Genomic DNA, 16321 nt, shown 5'->3' with positions numbered 1-16321 from the left:
TGAGGAGTGACGGACTCCATCCTAGCTGGAGGGGTGCTCTCATCTTATCTACGAACATAGACAGGGCTCTAACTCCTCTAGCTCCACAATGAAATAGGGTGCAGGCCAGGCAGCAGGCTGTTAGCCAGCCTGCCAGCTTAGTGGAGTCTGCCACTAGCACAGTCAGTGTAGTCAGCTCAGCTTTCCCCATTGAGACCGTGTCTGTGCCTCGATCTAGGTTGGGCAAAATTAAAAATGGCGGTGTTCGCTTTAGCAATCTCACTAGTATAAAGACCTCCTCCATTCCTGCCATTATTGAAAGAGATTGTGATACCTCACATCTCAAAATTGGGTTACTTAATGTTAGATCCCTCACTTCCAAGGCAGTTATAGTCAATGAACTAATCACTGATAATAATCTTGATGTGATTGGCCTGACTGAAACATGGCTTAAGCCTGATGAATTTACTGTGTTAAATGAGGCCTCACCCCCAGGTTACATTAGTGACCATACCCCCCGTGCATCCGGCAAAGGCGGAGGTGTTGCTAACATTTACGATAGCAAATTTAAATTTACAAAAAAAACAAAACAACAATGACGTTTTCGTCTTTTGAGCTTCTAGTCATGAAATCTATGCAGCCTACTCACTCACTTTTTATAGCTACTGTTTATAGGCCTCCTGGGCCATATGCAGTGTTCCTCACTGAGTTCCCTGAATTCCTATCGGATCTTGTAGTCATAGCAGATAATATTCTAATTTTTGGTGACTTTAACATTCACATGGAAAAGTCCACAGACCCACTTCAAAAGGCTTTCGGAGCCATCATCGACTCAGTGGGTTTTGTCCAACATGTCTCTGGACCTACTCACTGCCACAGTCATACTCTGGACCTAGTTTTGTCCCATGGAATAAATGTTGTGGATCTAAATGTTTTTCCTCATAATCCTGGACTATCGGACCACCATTTTATTACGTTTGCAATTGCAACAAATAATCTGCTCAGACCCCAACCAAGGAGCATTAAAAGTCGTGCTATAAATTCTCAGACAACCCAAAGATTCCTTGATGCCCTTCCAGACTGCCTCTGCCTACCCAAGGACGTCAGAGGACAAAAATCAGTTAACCACCTAACCGAGGAACTCAATTTAACCTTGCGCAATACCCTAGATGCAGTTGCACCCCTAAAAACTAAAAACATCTGTCATAAGAAACTAGCTCCCTGGTATACAGAAAATACACGAGCTCTGAAGCAAGCTTCCAGAAAATTGGAACGGAAATGGCGCCACACCAAACTGGAAGTCTTCCGACTAGCTTGGAAAGACAGTACCGTGCAGTATCGAAGAGCCCTTACTGCTGCTCGATCATCCTATTTTTCCAACTTAATTGAGGAAAATAAGAACAATCCGAAATTTCTTTTTGATACTGTCGCAAAGCTAACTAAAAAGCAGCCTTCGCAAATGGAGGATGGCTTTCACTTCAGCAGTAATAAATTTATGAACTTCTTTGAGGAAAAGATCATGATCATTAGAAAGCAAATTACAGACTCCTCTTTAAATCTGGGTATTCCTCCAAAGCTCCATTGTCCTGAGTCTGCACAACTCTGCCAGGACCTAGGATCAAGGGAGATACTAAAGTGTTTTAGTACTATATCTCTTGGACGCAATGATGAAAATAATCATGGCCTCCAAACCCTCAAGCTGCATACTGGACCCTATTCCAACTAAACTACTGAAAGAGCTGCTTCCTGTGCTTGGCCCTCCTATGTTGAACATAATAAACGGCTCTCTATCCACCGGATGTGTACCAAGCTCACTAAAAGTGGCAGTAATAAAGCCTCTCTTGAAAAAAGCCGAATCTTGATCCAGAAATTATAAAAAACTATCGGCCTATATCGAATCTTCCATTCCTCTCCAAAATTTTAGAAAAAGCTGTTGCACAGCAACTGACTGCCTTCCTGAAGACAAACAATGTATACGAAACGCTTCAGTCTGGTTTTAGACCCCATCATAGCACTGAGACTGCACTTGTGAAGGTGGTAAATGACCTTTTAATGACGTCAGACCGAGGCTCTGCATCTGTCCTCGTGCTCCTAGATCTTAGTGCCGCTTTTGATACCATCGATCACCACATTCTTTTGGAGAGATTGGAAACCCAAATTGGTCTACATGGACAAGTTCTGGCCTGGTTTAGATCTTATCTGTCGGAAAGATATCAGTTTGTCTCTGTGAATGGTTTGTCCTCTGACAAATCAATTGTACATTTCGGTGTTCCTCAAGGTTCCGTTTAGGACCACTATTGTTTTCACTATATATTTTACCTCTTGGGGATGTCATTCGAAAACATAATGTTAAATTTCACTGCTATGCAGACGACACACAGCTGTACATTTCAATGAAACATGGTGAAGCCCCAAAATTGCCCTCGCTAGAAGCCTGTGTTTCAGACATAAAGAAGTGGATGGCTGCAAACTTTCTACTTTTAAACTCGGACAAAACAGAGATGCTTGTTCTAGGTCCCAAGAAACAAAGAGATCTTCTGTTGAATCTGACAATTAATCTGGATGGTTGTACAGTCGTCTCAAATAAAACTGTGAAGGACCTCGGCGTTACTCTGGACCCTGATCTCTCTTTTGAAGAACATATCAAGACTGTTTCAAGGACAGCTTTTTTCCATCTACGTAACATTGCAAAAATCAGAAATTTTCTGTCCAAAAATGACCTAGAAAAATTAATCCATGCTTTTGTTACTTCTAGGCTGGACTACTGCAATGCTCTACTTTCCGGCTACCCGGATAAAGCACTAAATAAACTTCAGTTAGTGCTAAATACGGCTGCTAGAATCCTGACTAGAACCAAAAAATTTGATCATATTACTCCAGTGTTAGCCTCCCTACACTGGCTTCCTGTTAAGGCAAGGGCTGATTTCAAGGTTTTACTGCTAACCTACAAAGCATTACATGGGCTTGCTCCTACCTATCTTTCCGATTTGGTCCTGCCGTACATACCTACACGTACGCTACGGTCACAAGACGCAGGCCTCCTAATTGTCCCTAGAATTTCTAAGCAAACGGCTGGAGGTAGGGCTTTCTCCTATAGAGCTCCATTTTTATGGAATGGTCTGCCTACCAATGTGAGAGACGCAGACTCAGTCTCAACCTTTAAGTCTTTACTGAAGACTTATCTCTTCAGTAGGTCCTATGATTAAGTATAGTCTGGCCCAGGAGTGTGAAGGTGAACGGAAAGGCTGGAGCAACGAACCGCCCTTGCTGTCTCTGCCTTGCCGGTTCCCCTCTTTCCACTGGGATTCTCTGCCTCTAACCCTTTTACAGAGGCTGAGTCACTGGCCTACCGGTGTTCTTCCATGCCGTCCATGGGAGGGGTGCGTCACTTGAGTGGGTTGAGTCACTGACGTGGTCTTCCTGTCTGGGTTGGCGCCGCCCCCCTTGGGTTGTGCCATGGCGGAGATCGTTGTGGGCTATACTCGGCCTTGTCTTAGGACGGTAAGTTGGTGGTTGGAGACATCCCTCTAGTGGTGTGGGGGCTGTGCTTTGGCAAAGTGGGTGGGGTTATATCCTGCCTGTTTGGCCCTGTCCGGGGTATCATCGGATGGGGCCACAGTGTCTTCTGATCCCTCCTGTCTCAGCCTCCAGTATTTATGCTGCAGTAGTTTATGTGTCGGGGGCTAGGGTCAGTCTGTTACATCTGGAGTATTTCTCTTGTCTTATCCGGTGTCCTGTGTGTATTTAAATATGCTCTCTCTAATTCTCTCTTTCTCTCTTTCTGTCTTTCTCTCGGAGGACCTGAGCCCTAGGACCATGCCTCAGGACTACCTGGTATGATGACTCCTTGCTGTCCCCAGTCCACCTGGCCGTGCTGCTGCTCCAGTTTCAACTGTTCTGCCTGCGGCTATGGAACCCTGACCTGTTCACCGGACGTGCTTGTTGCACCCTCGACAACTACTATGATTATTATTATTTGACCATGCTGGTCATTTATGAACATTTTAACATTTTGACCATGTTCTGTTATAATATCCACCCTGCACAGCCAGAAGAGGACTGGCCACCCCTCATAGCCTGGTTCCTCTCTAGGTTTCTTCCTAGGTTTTTGGCCTTTCTAGGGAGTTTTTCCTAGGGAGTTTTTCCTAGCCACCGTGCTTCTTTCACATGCTTTGCTTGCTGTTTGGGGTTTTAGGCTGGGTTTCTGTACAGCACTTTGAGAATATCAGCTGATGTACGAAGGGCTATATAAAAATAAATTTGATTTGATTTGATTTGTTCCCTCAGGCCTGGAGGGAAGCTAAAGTCATTCCGCTACCCAAGAATAGTAAAGCCCTGTTTACTGGCTCAAATAGCCGACCAATCAGCTGGTTACCAACCCTTAGTCAACTTTTGGAAAAAATGGTGTTTAACCAGATACAATGCTATTTTACTGTAAACAAATTGACAAAAGTCTTTCAGCACACTTATAGGAAAGGTCATTCAACAAGCACGGCACTAACACAAATGACTGATGATTGGCTGAGAGAAATTGATGATAGAAAGATTGTGGGAGCTGTTTTGTTAGACATCAGTGCGGATTTTGACATAATCGATCATAGTCTGCTGCTGGAAAAATGTATGTGTTATGGCTTTACACCCCCTGCTATATTGTGGATAAAGAGTTACTTGTCTAACAGAACACCGAGGGTGTTCTTTAACGGAAGCCTCTCCAACATAATCCAGGTAGAATCAAGTATTTCCCAGGGCAGCTGTCCCCTTACTTCTTTTTCAATCTTTATTAATGACCTGCTACTGGCCTTGAGTAAAGCCAGTGTGTCTATGTATGCGGATGACTCAACACTATACACATCAGCTACTACAGCGAGTAAAATCACTGCAACACTTAACAAAGAGCTGCAGTTAGTTTCAGACTGGGTGGCAAGGAATAGGTTAGTCCTAAATATTTCAAAAACTAAAAGCATTGTATTTTGGACAAATTATTCACTAAACCATAAACCTCAACTAAATCTTGTAATAAATAATGTGGAAATAGAGCATGTTGAGGTGACTAAACTGCTTGGAATAACCCTGGAGTGTAAACTGTCATGGTCAAAACATATTGATACAACAGTAGCTAAAATGGGGAGAAGTCAGTCCAAAATAAAGCCCTGCTCTACCTTCTTAACAGCACTATCAACAAGGCAGGTCCTACAGGCCCTAGTTTTGTCGCACCTGGACTACTGTTCAGTCGTGTGGTCAGGTGCTACAAAGAGGGACTTAGGGAAATTACAATTGGCTCAGAACAGGGCAGCATGGCTGGCCCTTAAATGTACATGGAGAACTAACATTAATAATATGCATGTAAATCTCTCATGGCTCAAATTGGAAGATAGTCAATCTATGAGCACACAGCTCGGACACCCATAAATACCCCAGAAGACATGCCACCAGAGGTCTCTTCACAGTCCCCAAGTCCAGAACAGACTATGGGAGGCGCACAGTGCTACATAGAGCCATGGTTACATGGAACTCTATTCCACATCAGATAACTGATCTAAGGAGTAGAATCAGATTTAAAAAACAGATAAAAATAGACCTTCGGCCTCCCGAGTGGCGCAGTGGTCTAAGGAACTGCATCGCAGTGCTAGCTGTGCCACTAGAGATCCTGGTTTTAGTCCAAGCTCTGTCGCAGCCGGCCGCGACCGGGAGACCCACGGGGTGGCGCACCATTGGCCCAGCGTCGTCCGGGTTAGGGGAGGGTTTGTCCCATCGCGCTCTAGCGCCTCCTATGGTGGGCCGGGCACAATGGACGCCGAAACGGTCGCCAGGTGTACTGTGTTTCCTCCGACACATTGGTGCGGCTGGCTTCAGGGTTAAGCGGGCATTGTGTCAAGAAGCACTGTGGCTTGGCTGGGTTGTGTTTCGGAGGATGCACGGCTCTCGACCTTCGCCTCTCCCGAGTCCGTACGGGAGTTGCAGCGATGAGACAAGACTGTAACTACCAATTGGATACCATGAAATTGGTGGGAAAAAGGGGTAAAAAAATAAATAAAATCTATACACCTTATGGAACAGCGGGGACTGTGAAGAGACACACACACAGGCACAGACACATGTACACATGATAAGACACACACTCTACACACACGTACACATGGATATTGTATTGTAGATATGTGATAGTAGAGTAGTGGCCTGAGCGAACACACTCAATGTGTTGTGACAAGTGTTATGAAATGTAATGTTATGTAATATTTTACACGGTATAGGAAGAGTAGTGGGGATCCTTAATACATATAAATACAAACTAAGATTAAAAAATAGACCAAGAACTACAAACAAGTACAAACTGCAAACTATTCTGACAACCATAACTTCTATTTTGTTCCTATTTTTCTTTGGATACAGTCTTTCTCCACTTCAGAGCACATCGTTGATACATCTGACAGAAAAACTCTGGGCCAGGAGTCAGAGCAGAACATTGAGGAACATCTGGTACCTTGGCCTTCTTTGTTGATGGTGAGTGGGATGTGGTGGACAGTCTGCAGCTTCACACAGGAGTTGGTCAACATCTGTAGCTCCATGGAGGTCAGGGAGAAGCTCTTGAAGCCTGGGACCATACAACCACAGGGTCAGGGTTCAGGGGTCAGAGTCACCCACACAGTATGTCACAGTACAGTGTGTATGTTAATGCTGCACGTGAGCAAATATTTGTTGTTTCAATTGGTGGTTCAATTTACACAATGGACTACAGGTCAGAATATTGGGCATCTTCTATCATCTAACCTGAGCCAATGGCTGCTCCTTACTCAAACACTCATTGCTTACAGAGTGATACTGAAGAGGTTTAGTCACAGTAGAATACTGAGGGCCACCTACATTTCTTCTGCTGTTCCCGGATCGTCTCCTTCCACTCAGCACGCTCGTAATCTGATGACATCAGAAACATGTAACCCTGAAACACAGTACACACGTAAATACAATACAGTCATATACAGTCTATCAAAGATGATGAGGGTGATGGTAATGGTGATGATAGCTTGTTGTTGATGATGATAAGGGTGATTGTAATGATGTAGAGGGTGATAGTGATGGTGATGATAGTTTGTTGTTGATGATGAGGGTGATTGTAATGATGTAGAGGGTGATAGTGATGGTGATGATAGCTTGTTGTTGATGATGATGAGGGTGATTGTAATGATGTAGAGGGTGATAGTGATGGTGATGATAGCTTGTTGTTGATGATGATGAGGGTGATTGTAATGATGTAGAGGGTGATAGTGATGGTGATGATAGCTTGTTGTTGATGATGATGAGGGTGATTGTAATGATGTAGAGGGTGATAGTGATGGTGATGATAGCTTGTTGTTGATGATGATGAGGGTGATTGTAATGATGTAGAGGGTGATAGTGATGGTGATGATAGTTTGTTGTTGTTGATGATGAGGGTGATTGTAATGATGTAGAGGGTGATAGTGATGGTGATGATAGCTTGTTGTTGATGATGATGAGGGTGATTGTAATGATGTAGAGGGTGATAGTGATGGTGATGATAGCTTGTTGTTGATGATGATGAGGGTGATTGTAATGATGTAGAGGGTGATAGTGATGGTGATGATAGTTTGTTGTTGATGATGAGGGTGATTGTAATGATGTAGAGGGTGATAGTGATGGTGATGATAGCTTGTTGTTGATGATGATGAGGGTGATGAAGAGGAAGACAGGGGTTCACCTTGCCGTTCCTGTTGTGTACTCTGAGGGCCATACTGGGGAGGTGAGCAGCAGAAGAGACTCCTGCTCTGACAGCTTCTTCCTCAACCTGTCAGTCACCTTCGACCCTTTGTTGGCTCGCTAGACAGAAGAAAATAAATGTGTCAAAAGACCTGTTAACTACATTTACATACTATGGTATGTGTGTGTGCGGATGCATGCATGCGCGTGTGTGTGTGTGTCTGTGTGTGTGTACACTGTCTGTGACGTACCTTCTCTCTCTGGATCTCACTCTTGATGTGGGAGATCTTGACCTTCATGGCGTCCAGCTCCTCATCAGGCACCTGGGGGATGGGCAGAGGCTCTGACTCATCTGCGTTCTGGAAGGTCAGGTCTGACAGAGGGATGTACCACTTGGAATCATACTGCTGACTCTTCCTGTAGAGAGGGAGGGATGGAGATAAAGATGAGTGAGAGAAAGAGAGAGAGAAAGAGAGAGAGAGAGAGAGAGAGAGAGAGAGAGAGAGAGAGAGAGAGAGGAAGTGATATGATTAGAAATCCTAGCATCTTGAAGACAGACATGTCCTGGAATATGTTAGAAGAAAAGAAGAGTTGAACATAGACAGAACGATGGGAAGACTATTTTACCCTCCGATCTGTTTCTTGAGCTTGGCGCAGAGCAGCAGGTCGGTGAAGAGGAAAACATGGCGGAGCTTCCTGGCTCCCTCCACCAGCTCCACCATGAAGCTGTCCTTCAGCAGCTGGCGGTTCTACGAGACCACACAATCAGCCATCAGATCAATCTATACATCAGCTGATCAAACAATACCATACACTTCCATATTTTCTATTGGTTAAGACACTGTGGTGTGTGTGTGTGTGTGTGTGTGTGTGTGTGTGTGTGTGTGTGTGTGTGAGGGGGGCGGGGGGGGCTCTCTTATGCCACCATGATCCAGAAGGGGGCAGTGATGTTTTCCACACACAGCTGTACATTAATAGCTCTGTGTATAAAATAAAACAGCTTGCATCAGGAGAGGGCCAATGTTACAACACTGTTCCATATGCCTTGTCTAACCTCATGAAGGCGTACAGGAGGTACATTTCTGAACAGGTCCAGCAAGTCTACAGCACGTCGGGAGGATCTTTGAAGTAAAGAATAACTAACTAAAGCATATCTACGGCCAACATAAGAAGGGCATATCTGAACAAAGCACATAGTCCATGTGAGGACATTACAGATTTACTGCACTCCCTACAATGAACGGTCTGATAAAGCTAGGCCTGAGGGGTAGAGGCTCACCCCCCCACCTCCCCCCCCCCTCCCCCGTTTCTGTGTGTGTGAGTCATCCACGCTCACACACACCTAACAGGGTCTCCCCCGGCAAAGTGCAGGGTTGTTGCTGTACCAGTCAGTGTGTATGGACCATCTTAAAGGGAATGTCGAACAATGGCTCAGAGTCTCTGATCCAGGCAGCAGCACGTCACACAGGACCCCAGAAAGAGTAGATACTGCATGAGCTGCAGATAATAGGATCCTAATAAATAACCCAAAAACACAGGCACCAGAGACATGCTAGGACACCTTGCTCTGTGCCTGTCCTCAGCCTGATTGACATTTAGAGTCTGATATCCCTGCTAAGAAGATGAGACACTTCTAATTTACTCATTCCCAATGGCTGCTCTAATTATTCATTAGATAGATAATGAACACAGCTGTGATAGATCACTTCCTCATTGGCTTATTAAAAATAACATTTTAGGCTCTCAAATGGTATCATTTATTTAAAAAGTGAACGTAGTTGGGGGCCAAAATGGCTACACACTGTGGCTTTGATGTAAAGAGTGACCCCACAATCTGTCGGACACAGTGGAGGGGTGTACCTCTTTTAACTGATGACCATCGTACATGTTGATCCTCTTTTCGGTTTGGGACGAGGTTTCATCAGCTGCTCAGTTTGCATTGACAAATTCCCCCGACCTTCCAACTACAACACTGTGTTCTGTGGTGCTCTCTGAATACTGTATTATTAAAGCAGCGTGTATGTATTGTACATCACAGGGAACAGCATTTCGTTCAATCAAATCACGTCTTCGATCCTGCTGGTCGTGGCTTGTAAGGGAGGGATCCAATAAGATAATAGCTCACCAGGAGATCATGGGGTGATTGCTAGAGATAAGCCAGTCAGGGGGATAACAGAGAGATTTAGGGATTACATGATGTCCTCTTGTGTATTGTAAGTGTATACTGGCCCTCCTAGAAAGTGAAGGGGATAGGGCGCCCAAACATTAGGGACACATCTGTTTGTTTACCTTGTCAAACACAATCAAATGATCCTCCAGGCTGCAGATAACGACACTACATACAGTACACACTTTATATGACCCAATCATGTTACAATGCACCGTTCTAGATGCAGCCAGACTACTGACATTCTCCCTGAGGGACTCCTAATCTTTCTCTCCCCCTGAAAGACAAGGTCCTCCTCGTCAAATACGCTTTACTAAGGCCTCCAGAAGAAATATGACTTTGGCCATCTCTCATAATCGCTGACTAAAACGGCAGCAGCACTATCGAGAAAAGAGAGACTCGGTCTGTGACGCATGCTGACAGCAAAGAACGCAGACAGCGAAGAACGCCGACAGCGAAGAACGCCGACAGCGAAGAACGCCGACAGCGAAGAACGCCGACAGCGAAGAACGCCTATGAAATATTGACCAGTTCGTGGTAGTCTCTCTGAGTGCTGTACATGTGTGTTTGTGTGCATGTGTCTGTGCATAGATGTTCAAAATATATATATTTAGAGTCTGCTCTCAGAACCATCCACACACTGTGTGTGTGCCTCTCCTGCATGCCTCTCCTGCATGCCTCTCCTGCATGCCCAAACACACATCAGAAGCACATCACTCCCGGAGGCACAGAGACAGAAAGAGAGAGAGAGAGAGAGACAGAGAATGGCACAGAGAGGAGGGGCAGAGACAGAGAGAGACAGAGAGAGACAGAGAGGAGGGACAGAGACAGAGAGAGACAGAGAGGAGGGACAGAGACAGAGAGAGACAGAGAGAGACAGAGAGAGACAGAGAGAGACAGAGAGGAGGGACAGAGACAGAGAGAGACAGAGAGAGACAGAGAGGAGGGACAGAGACAGAGAGAGAGAGACAGAGAATGGCACAGAGAGGAGGGACAGAGACAGAGAGAGACAGAGAGAGACAGAGAGGAGGGACAGAGACAGAGAGAGACAGAGAGAGACAGAGAGGAGGGACAGAGAGAGAGAGAGACAGAGAGAGACAGAGAGGAGGGACAGAGACAGAGACAGAGAATGGCAGAGAGAGAGAATGAGGGGACCACTCTCTGTATATATATATATATATATATATATATATATATATATATATATATTAGAGAGAGAGAGAGAGGGCAGAGAGAAAGAGAGAAGGGAAGAGAGAGATACAAAGAAGAAAGAGAGGAGAGAGAGAGACAAAGAAGAGGGAGAGAGAGAGGAGGGAGAGAGAGAGATAGAAAGAGAGAGAGACAGAAAGAGAGAAACAATATGACAAAATGTAAAAAATAAAAAACAATTAGAGTGTCATTTATCCAAATTTGAAACCCTTATTCAAGGTTTCAAAGACCTCTGATGAGGATAGGCTACCCGTCCTGTTGGGGGAGGACACAGAGAGCTGTGGGTTGGCAGCACACTACACTGCTGCCTGCCATAAGATGAGGGACAGTGTCTGACAGACCAATCAACCTGCACATGTACTCTACTGTATGCTTATTGTTATTGTTGAATGTATGGTTATTTTGACCCTTGGTTATTGTTGTTACTGTTGTCCCGTTGACAATTTTGATTCTTATTATTTTCATATTGTAAATATCCAAAGTAAGCTTTGGCAATATGTACATTGTTACGTCATGCCAATAAAGCAACTTGAATTGAATTGAGAGATGGAGGGAGAGTCTTCAGATGCAGCCAGGCTAATTAGCATTTTAATTAGGTATCTTCTGTTCAGCCCCGACCCTCTACAACCCCAATCTGGCTGGCCAAGGCCCCTGGGGGCCACTTGTGCTGCGCTCCTCCTGCACACCTCCACTAAACACATGCTGACAGTCTCATATGTATGCTGTTGAAATGGTCCCCTCATTCTATACTATACCGGAGCATCATCAAACCACGACTCATCTAGGGCAGCATCTGTTAACATGCTGACAGTTTCACACCGGAACAAACTGTTAACAATCCCAAACACGGCATCAAAACTCATTAGTCTCCCCACTCCAAGGCCTAGATTCAATCAGATCAAGCGTTAACCGGCGATAGCCGACACCCGTACAGCTGATGTTTTGGTGGTGTCTGAGGTGCAACTGCGTTGGAGCTGTCCAATCAGTGAGCAGATACTCCTGATCATTGTCACATAGCCACACCTGTCCCGCTCGCGTTAGAAGTTCAGAAGAAGAAGGTGTAGGCTACATATGGGATTTCTCTTAATGCGACTCTGTGCAGCCAATGGGAATGTCCGCTTTAAGTATAACGCCAGGAGCCGCTTGTGGATTTGACAGCTCTAACGCAGTTCCACCTCTGGCACCGCCAAAACAACCACAGTGAGGATGTTGGCTAAAGAGGATCTGATAGAAAACAGCTCTAAAACTCTCCCTTCTTAATGAAAGCGCAATCTAGTGCAAAGCCAGCCCAGACCACCCTCTTCACCACCGCTTTGATATCCTCCCATCAGGTCGGAGATAACGGACAATGAAATGTGGCGCTGTGCACTTCAGGAGGAGTTTCATCCCTGGGGCTGTCACTATGTTAAACAACTGTATGAAGCTTCCCTCTATGGGCAAGTGGTGGTACTGTTAATGTCTGGCTTGTTAGTTTCTTCCTGCGTTTTCTATTTATTTAATGTATTCATGTGTGAATTGTGCTAAACTATTCCTCTCGTAGGACAACAAACGTGATTCTGATTCTGATACCTCTACCCAAACCCCAGCTCCTGTCTATCCCTGCTCCAGATCAGTATCATCTACCCCTGTCATCACAACCCTTCTCCCTGACCACAACCCTTCTCCCTGTCAACACAACCCTTCTCCCTGTCATCACAACCCTTCTCCCTGTCATCACAACCCTTCTCCCTGTCATCACAACCCTTCTCCCTGTCACCACAACCCTTCTCCCTGTCATCACAACCCTTCTCCCTGTCATTACAACCCTTCTCCCTGTCATTACAACCCTTCTCCCTGTCATCACAACCCTTCTCCCTGTCATCACAACCCTTCTCCCTGTCATCACAACCCTTCTCCCTGTCATCACAACCCTTCTCCCTGTCATCACAACCCTTCTCCCTGTCTTCACAACCCCTTCTCCCTGTCACCACAACCCTTCTCCCTGTCATCACAACCCTTCTCCCTGACCACAACCCTTCTCCCTGTCATCACAACCCTTCTCCCTGTCAACACAACCCTTCTCCCTGTCATCACAACCCTTCTCCCTGTCATCACAACCCTTCTCCCTGTCATCACAACCCTTCTCCCTGTCATCACAACCCTTCTCCCTGTCTTCACAACCCTTCTCCCTGTCATCACAACCCTTCTCCCTGTCTTCCCAACCCTTCTCCCTGTCTTCACAACCCTTCTCCCTCTTCACAACCCTTCTCCCTGTCATCACAACCCTTCTCCCTGTCATCACAACCCTTCTCCCTGTCATCACAACCCTTCTCCCTGTCATCACAACCCTTCTCCCTGTCATCACAACCCTTCTCCCTCTTCACAACCCTTCTCCCTGACCACAACCCTTCTCCCTGTCATCACAACCCTTCTCCCTGTCATCACAACCCTTCTCCCTCTTCACAACCCTTCTCCCTGTCATCACAACCCTTCTCCCTGACCACAACCCTTCTCCCTGTCATCACAACCCTTCTCCCTGTCATCACAACCCTTCTCCCTGTCATCACAACCCTTCTCCGTCATCACAACCCTTCTCCGTCATCACAACCCTTCTCCGTCATCACAACCCTTCTCCCTGTCATCACAACCCTTCTCCCTGTCATTACAACCCTTCTCCGGCATCACAACCCTTCTCCCTGACCACAACCCTTCTCCATCATCACAACCCCTTCTCCCTGTCATCACAACCCTTCTCCCTGTCTTCACAACCCTTCTCCCTGTCTTCACAACCCTTCTCCCTGTCATCACAACCCTTCTCCCTGTCATCACAACCCTTCTCCCTGTCATCACAACCCTTCTCCCTGTCATCACAACCCTTCTCCCTCTAATCACAACCCTTCTCCCTCTAATCACAACCCTTCTCCCTGTCATCACAACCCTTCTCCCTGTCAACACAACCCTTCTCCCTGACCACAACCCTTCTCCCTGTCATCACAACCCTTCTCCCTGACCACAACCCTTCTCCATGTCAACACAACCCTTCTCCCTGTCATCACAACCCTTCTCCCTGTCATCACAACCCTTCTCCCTGACCACAACCCTTCTCCATGTCAACACAACCCTTCTCCCTGACCACAACCCTTCCCCCTGTCATCACAACCCTTCTCCCTGTCATCACAACCCTTCTCCCTGACCACAACCCTTCTCCCTGTCATCACAACCCTTCTCCCTGTCATCACAACCCTTCTCCCTGACCACAACCCTTCTCCCTGTCATCACAACCCTTCTCCGTCATCACAACCCTTCTCCCTGTCATCACAACCCTTCTCCCTGTCATCACAACCCTTCTCCCTCACAACCCTTCTCCCTGTCATCACAACCCTTCTCCCTGTCATCACAACCCTTCTCCCTGTCATCACAACCCTTCTCCCTGTCATCACAACCCTTCTCCCTGTCATTACAACCCTTCTCCCTGACCACAACCCTTCTCCGTCATCACAACCCTTCTCCCTGTCATCACAACCCTTCTCCCTGTCATCACAACCCTTCTCCCTGTCACCACAACCCTTCTCCCTGTCACCACAACCCTTCTCCCTGTCACCACAACCCTTCTCCCTGTCATCACAACCCTTCTCCCTGTCACCACAACCCTTCTCCCTGTCACCACAACCCTTCTCCCTGTCATCACAACCCTTCTCCCTGTCATCACAACCCTTCTCCCTGTCATCACAACCCTTCTCCCTGTCATCACAACCCTTCTCCCTGTCATCACAACCCTTCTCCCTGTCATCACAACCCTTCTCCCTGTCATCACAACCCTTCTCCCTGTCATCACAACCCTTCTCCCTGTCATTACAACCCTTCTCCCTGACCACAACCCTTCTCCCTGTCATCACAACCCTTCTCCCTGTCATCACAACCCTTCTCCCTGTCATCACAACCCTTCTCCCTGTCATCACAACCCTTCTCCCTGTCAACACAACCCTTCTCCCTGTCATCACAACCCTTCTCCCTGTCATCACAACCCTTCTCCCTGTCATCACAACCCTTCTCCCTGACCACAACCCTTCTCCCTGTCATCACAACCCTTCTCCCTGTCATCACAACCCTTCTCCGTCATCACAACCCTTCTCCGTCATCACAACCCTTCTCCCTGTCATCACAACCCTTCTCCCTGTCATCACAACCCTTCTCCCTGTCATCACAACCCTTCTCCCTGTCATCACAACCCTTCTCCCTGACCACAACCACTACTATCTCTGGTTAACCTCTGTTCAACACAGACACTCAAGACAGCGTAAGAGTCGGTCTGAAAGCAGAGCTAACAACAGGATCACTGCTATTTTGACTTAGTCCTCAATAGTTTTCACTATTTGTGGGACCGATGCACTGGAAGTCTTGTCACTTAAGCATTCTCCGGAGTAGCCGATGATTGTGGACTAAAGGCTGAAGTAGCATCGTGTCACCGGGGAACGATAATGACCGGGCGTTCCTGTAAGACTGGAGATATCCCAAGTCGACTGTGTATGTGTCCAGAATGGCAACCTATTCCCTATATAGCGCACTACCCTATGGGCCCTGGTGAAATGTCGTGCAATATAAAGGGAACAGGGTGCCATTTGGCACGCATACTATACTTGTGTATATGTAACATAGTAGGGTAAAGCACACACACCCCAGGAATATTCTCACACACTAGCTAATGCACAATATAATGAGGCCATTGATTTCCATGCACTCCTTTCATGTATCCATGATCAATATTTGATGATCAGTGTGGTCTGGGCAGACAGAGCTGCACATGGGGATATGGTGGTAGGGGGCGTGTAAGAGGGGTGATGATGGGGTGCTGTAATGACCCCCCCATGTGCAGAGGGAGGAGCCTCATTATGAATATTTAATATAAACTCTCCCAGTCAGAGAGACGAGGCTCGTTATGGGGCATTACATGTCACACCAGCTGTCAATAAACTGACACCCTGTTGGGGCTCGGGGGCAGTATTGAGACATTTTGAAAAAAATATGTGCCCATTTTTAACTGCCTCCTACACCAACTCAGAAGCTAGGATATGCATATTATTAACACATTCGGATAGAAAACACTCTGAATTTTCTAAAACAGTTTGAATGGTGTCTGTAAGTATAACAAAACTCATATTGCAGGCAAAAACCTGTGAAAAATAGATCCAAAAAAATGTGCATTTTGTGACTGTACTATTTAGTGTCATTGTTTTATAGATACCATAGTGAGAAAGGATTCATTTCGCAACACCT

The 16321-nt window shown here is 46.2% G+C and overlaps 1 protein-coding gene across 1 annotated transcript in view; it reads right to left on the bottom strand.

Annotated features, from left to right (window-relative positions):
- The window catches only part of LOC106566295 (breakpoint cluster region protein), a 129128-nt gene that overhangs the window by 25615 nt on the left and 87192 nt on the right, over positions 1–16321 (bottom strand). Inside the window, 6 exon segments of the mRNA XM_014134192.2 lie at positions 6461–6571; positions 6841–6916; positions 7694–7734; positions 7737–7812; positions 7944–8109; positions 8320–8441. Coding sequence (XP_013989667.2) covers positions 6461–6571; positions 6841–6916; positions 7694–7734; positions 7737–7812; positions 7944–8109; positions 8320–8441 — 592 coding nt within the window.

The sequence above is a fragment of the Salmo salar genome, chromosome ssa01 (assembly GCF_905237065.1).
Source record: "Salmo salar chromosome ssa01, Ssal_v3.1, whole genome shotgun sequence".
In the NCBI taxonomy this organism is placed as follows: domain Eukaryota; kingdom Metazoa; phylum Chordata; class Actinopteri; order Salmoniformes; family Salmonidae; genus Salmo; species Salmo salar.
Note: the sequence above shows the minus strand (reverse complement) of the source record. Positions and strands in the feature narration are given on the sequence as shown.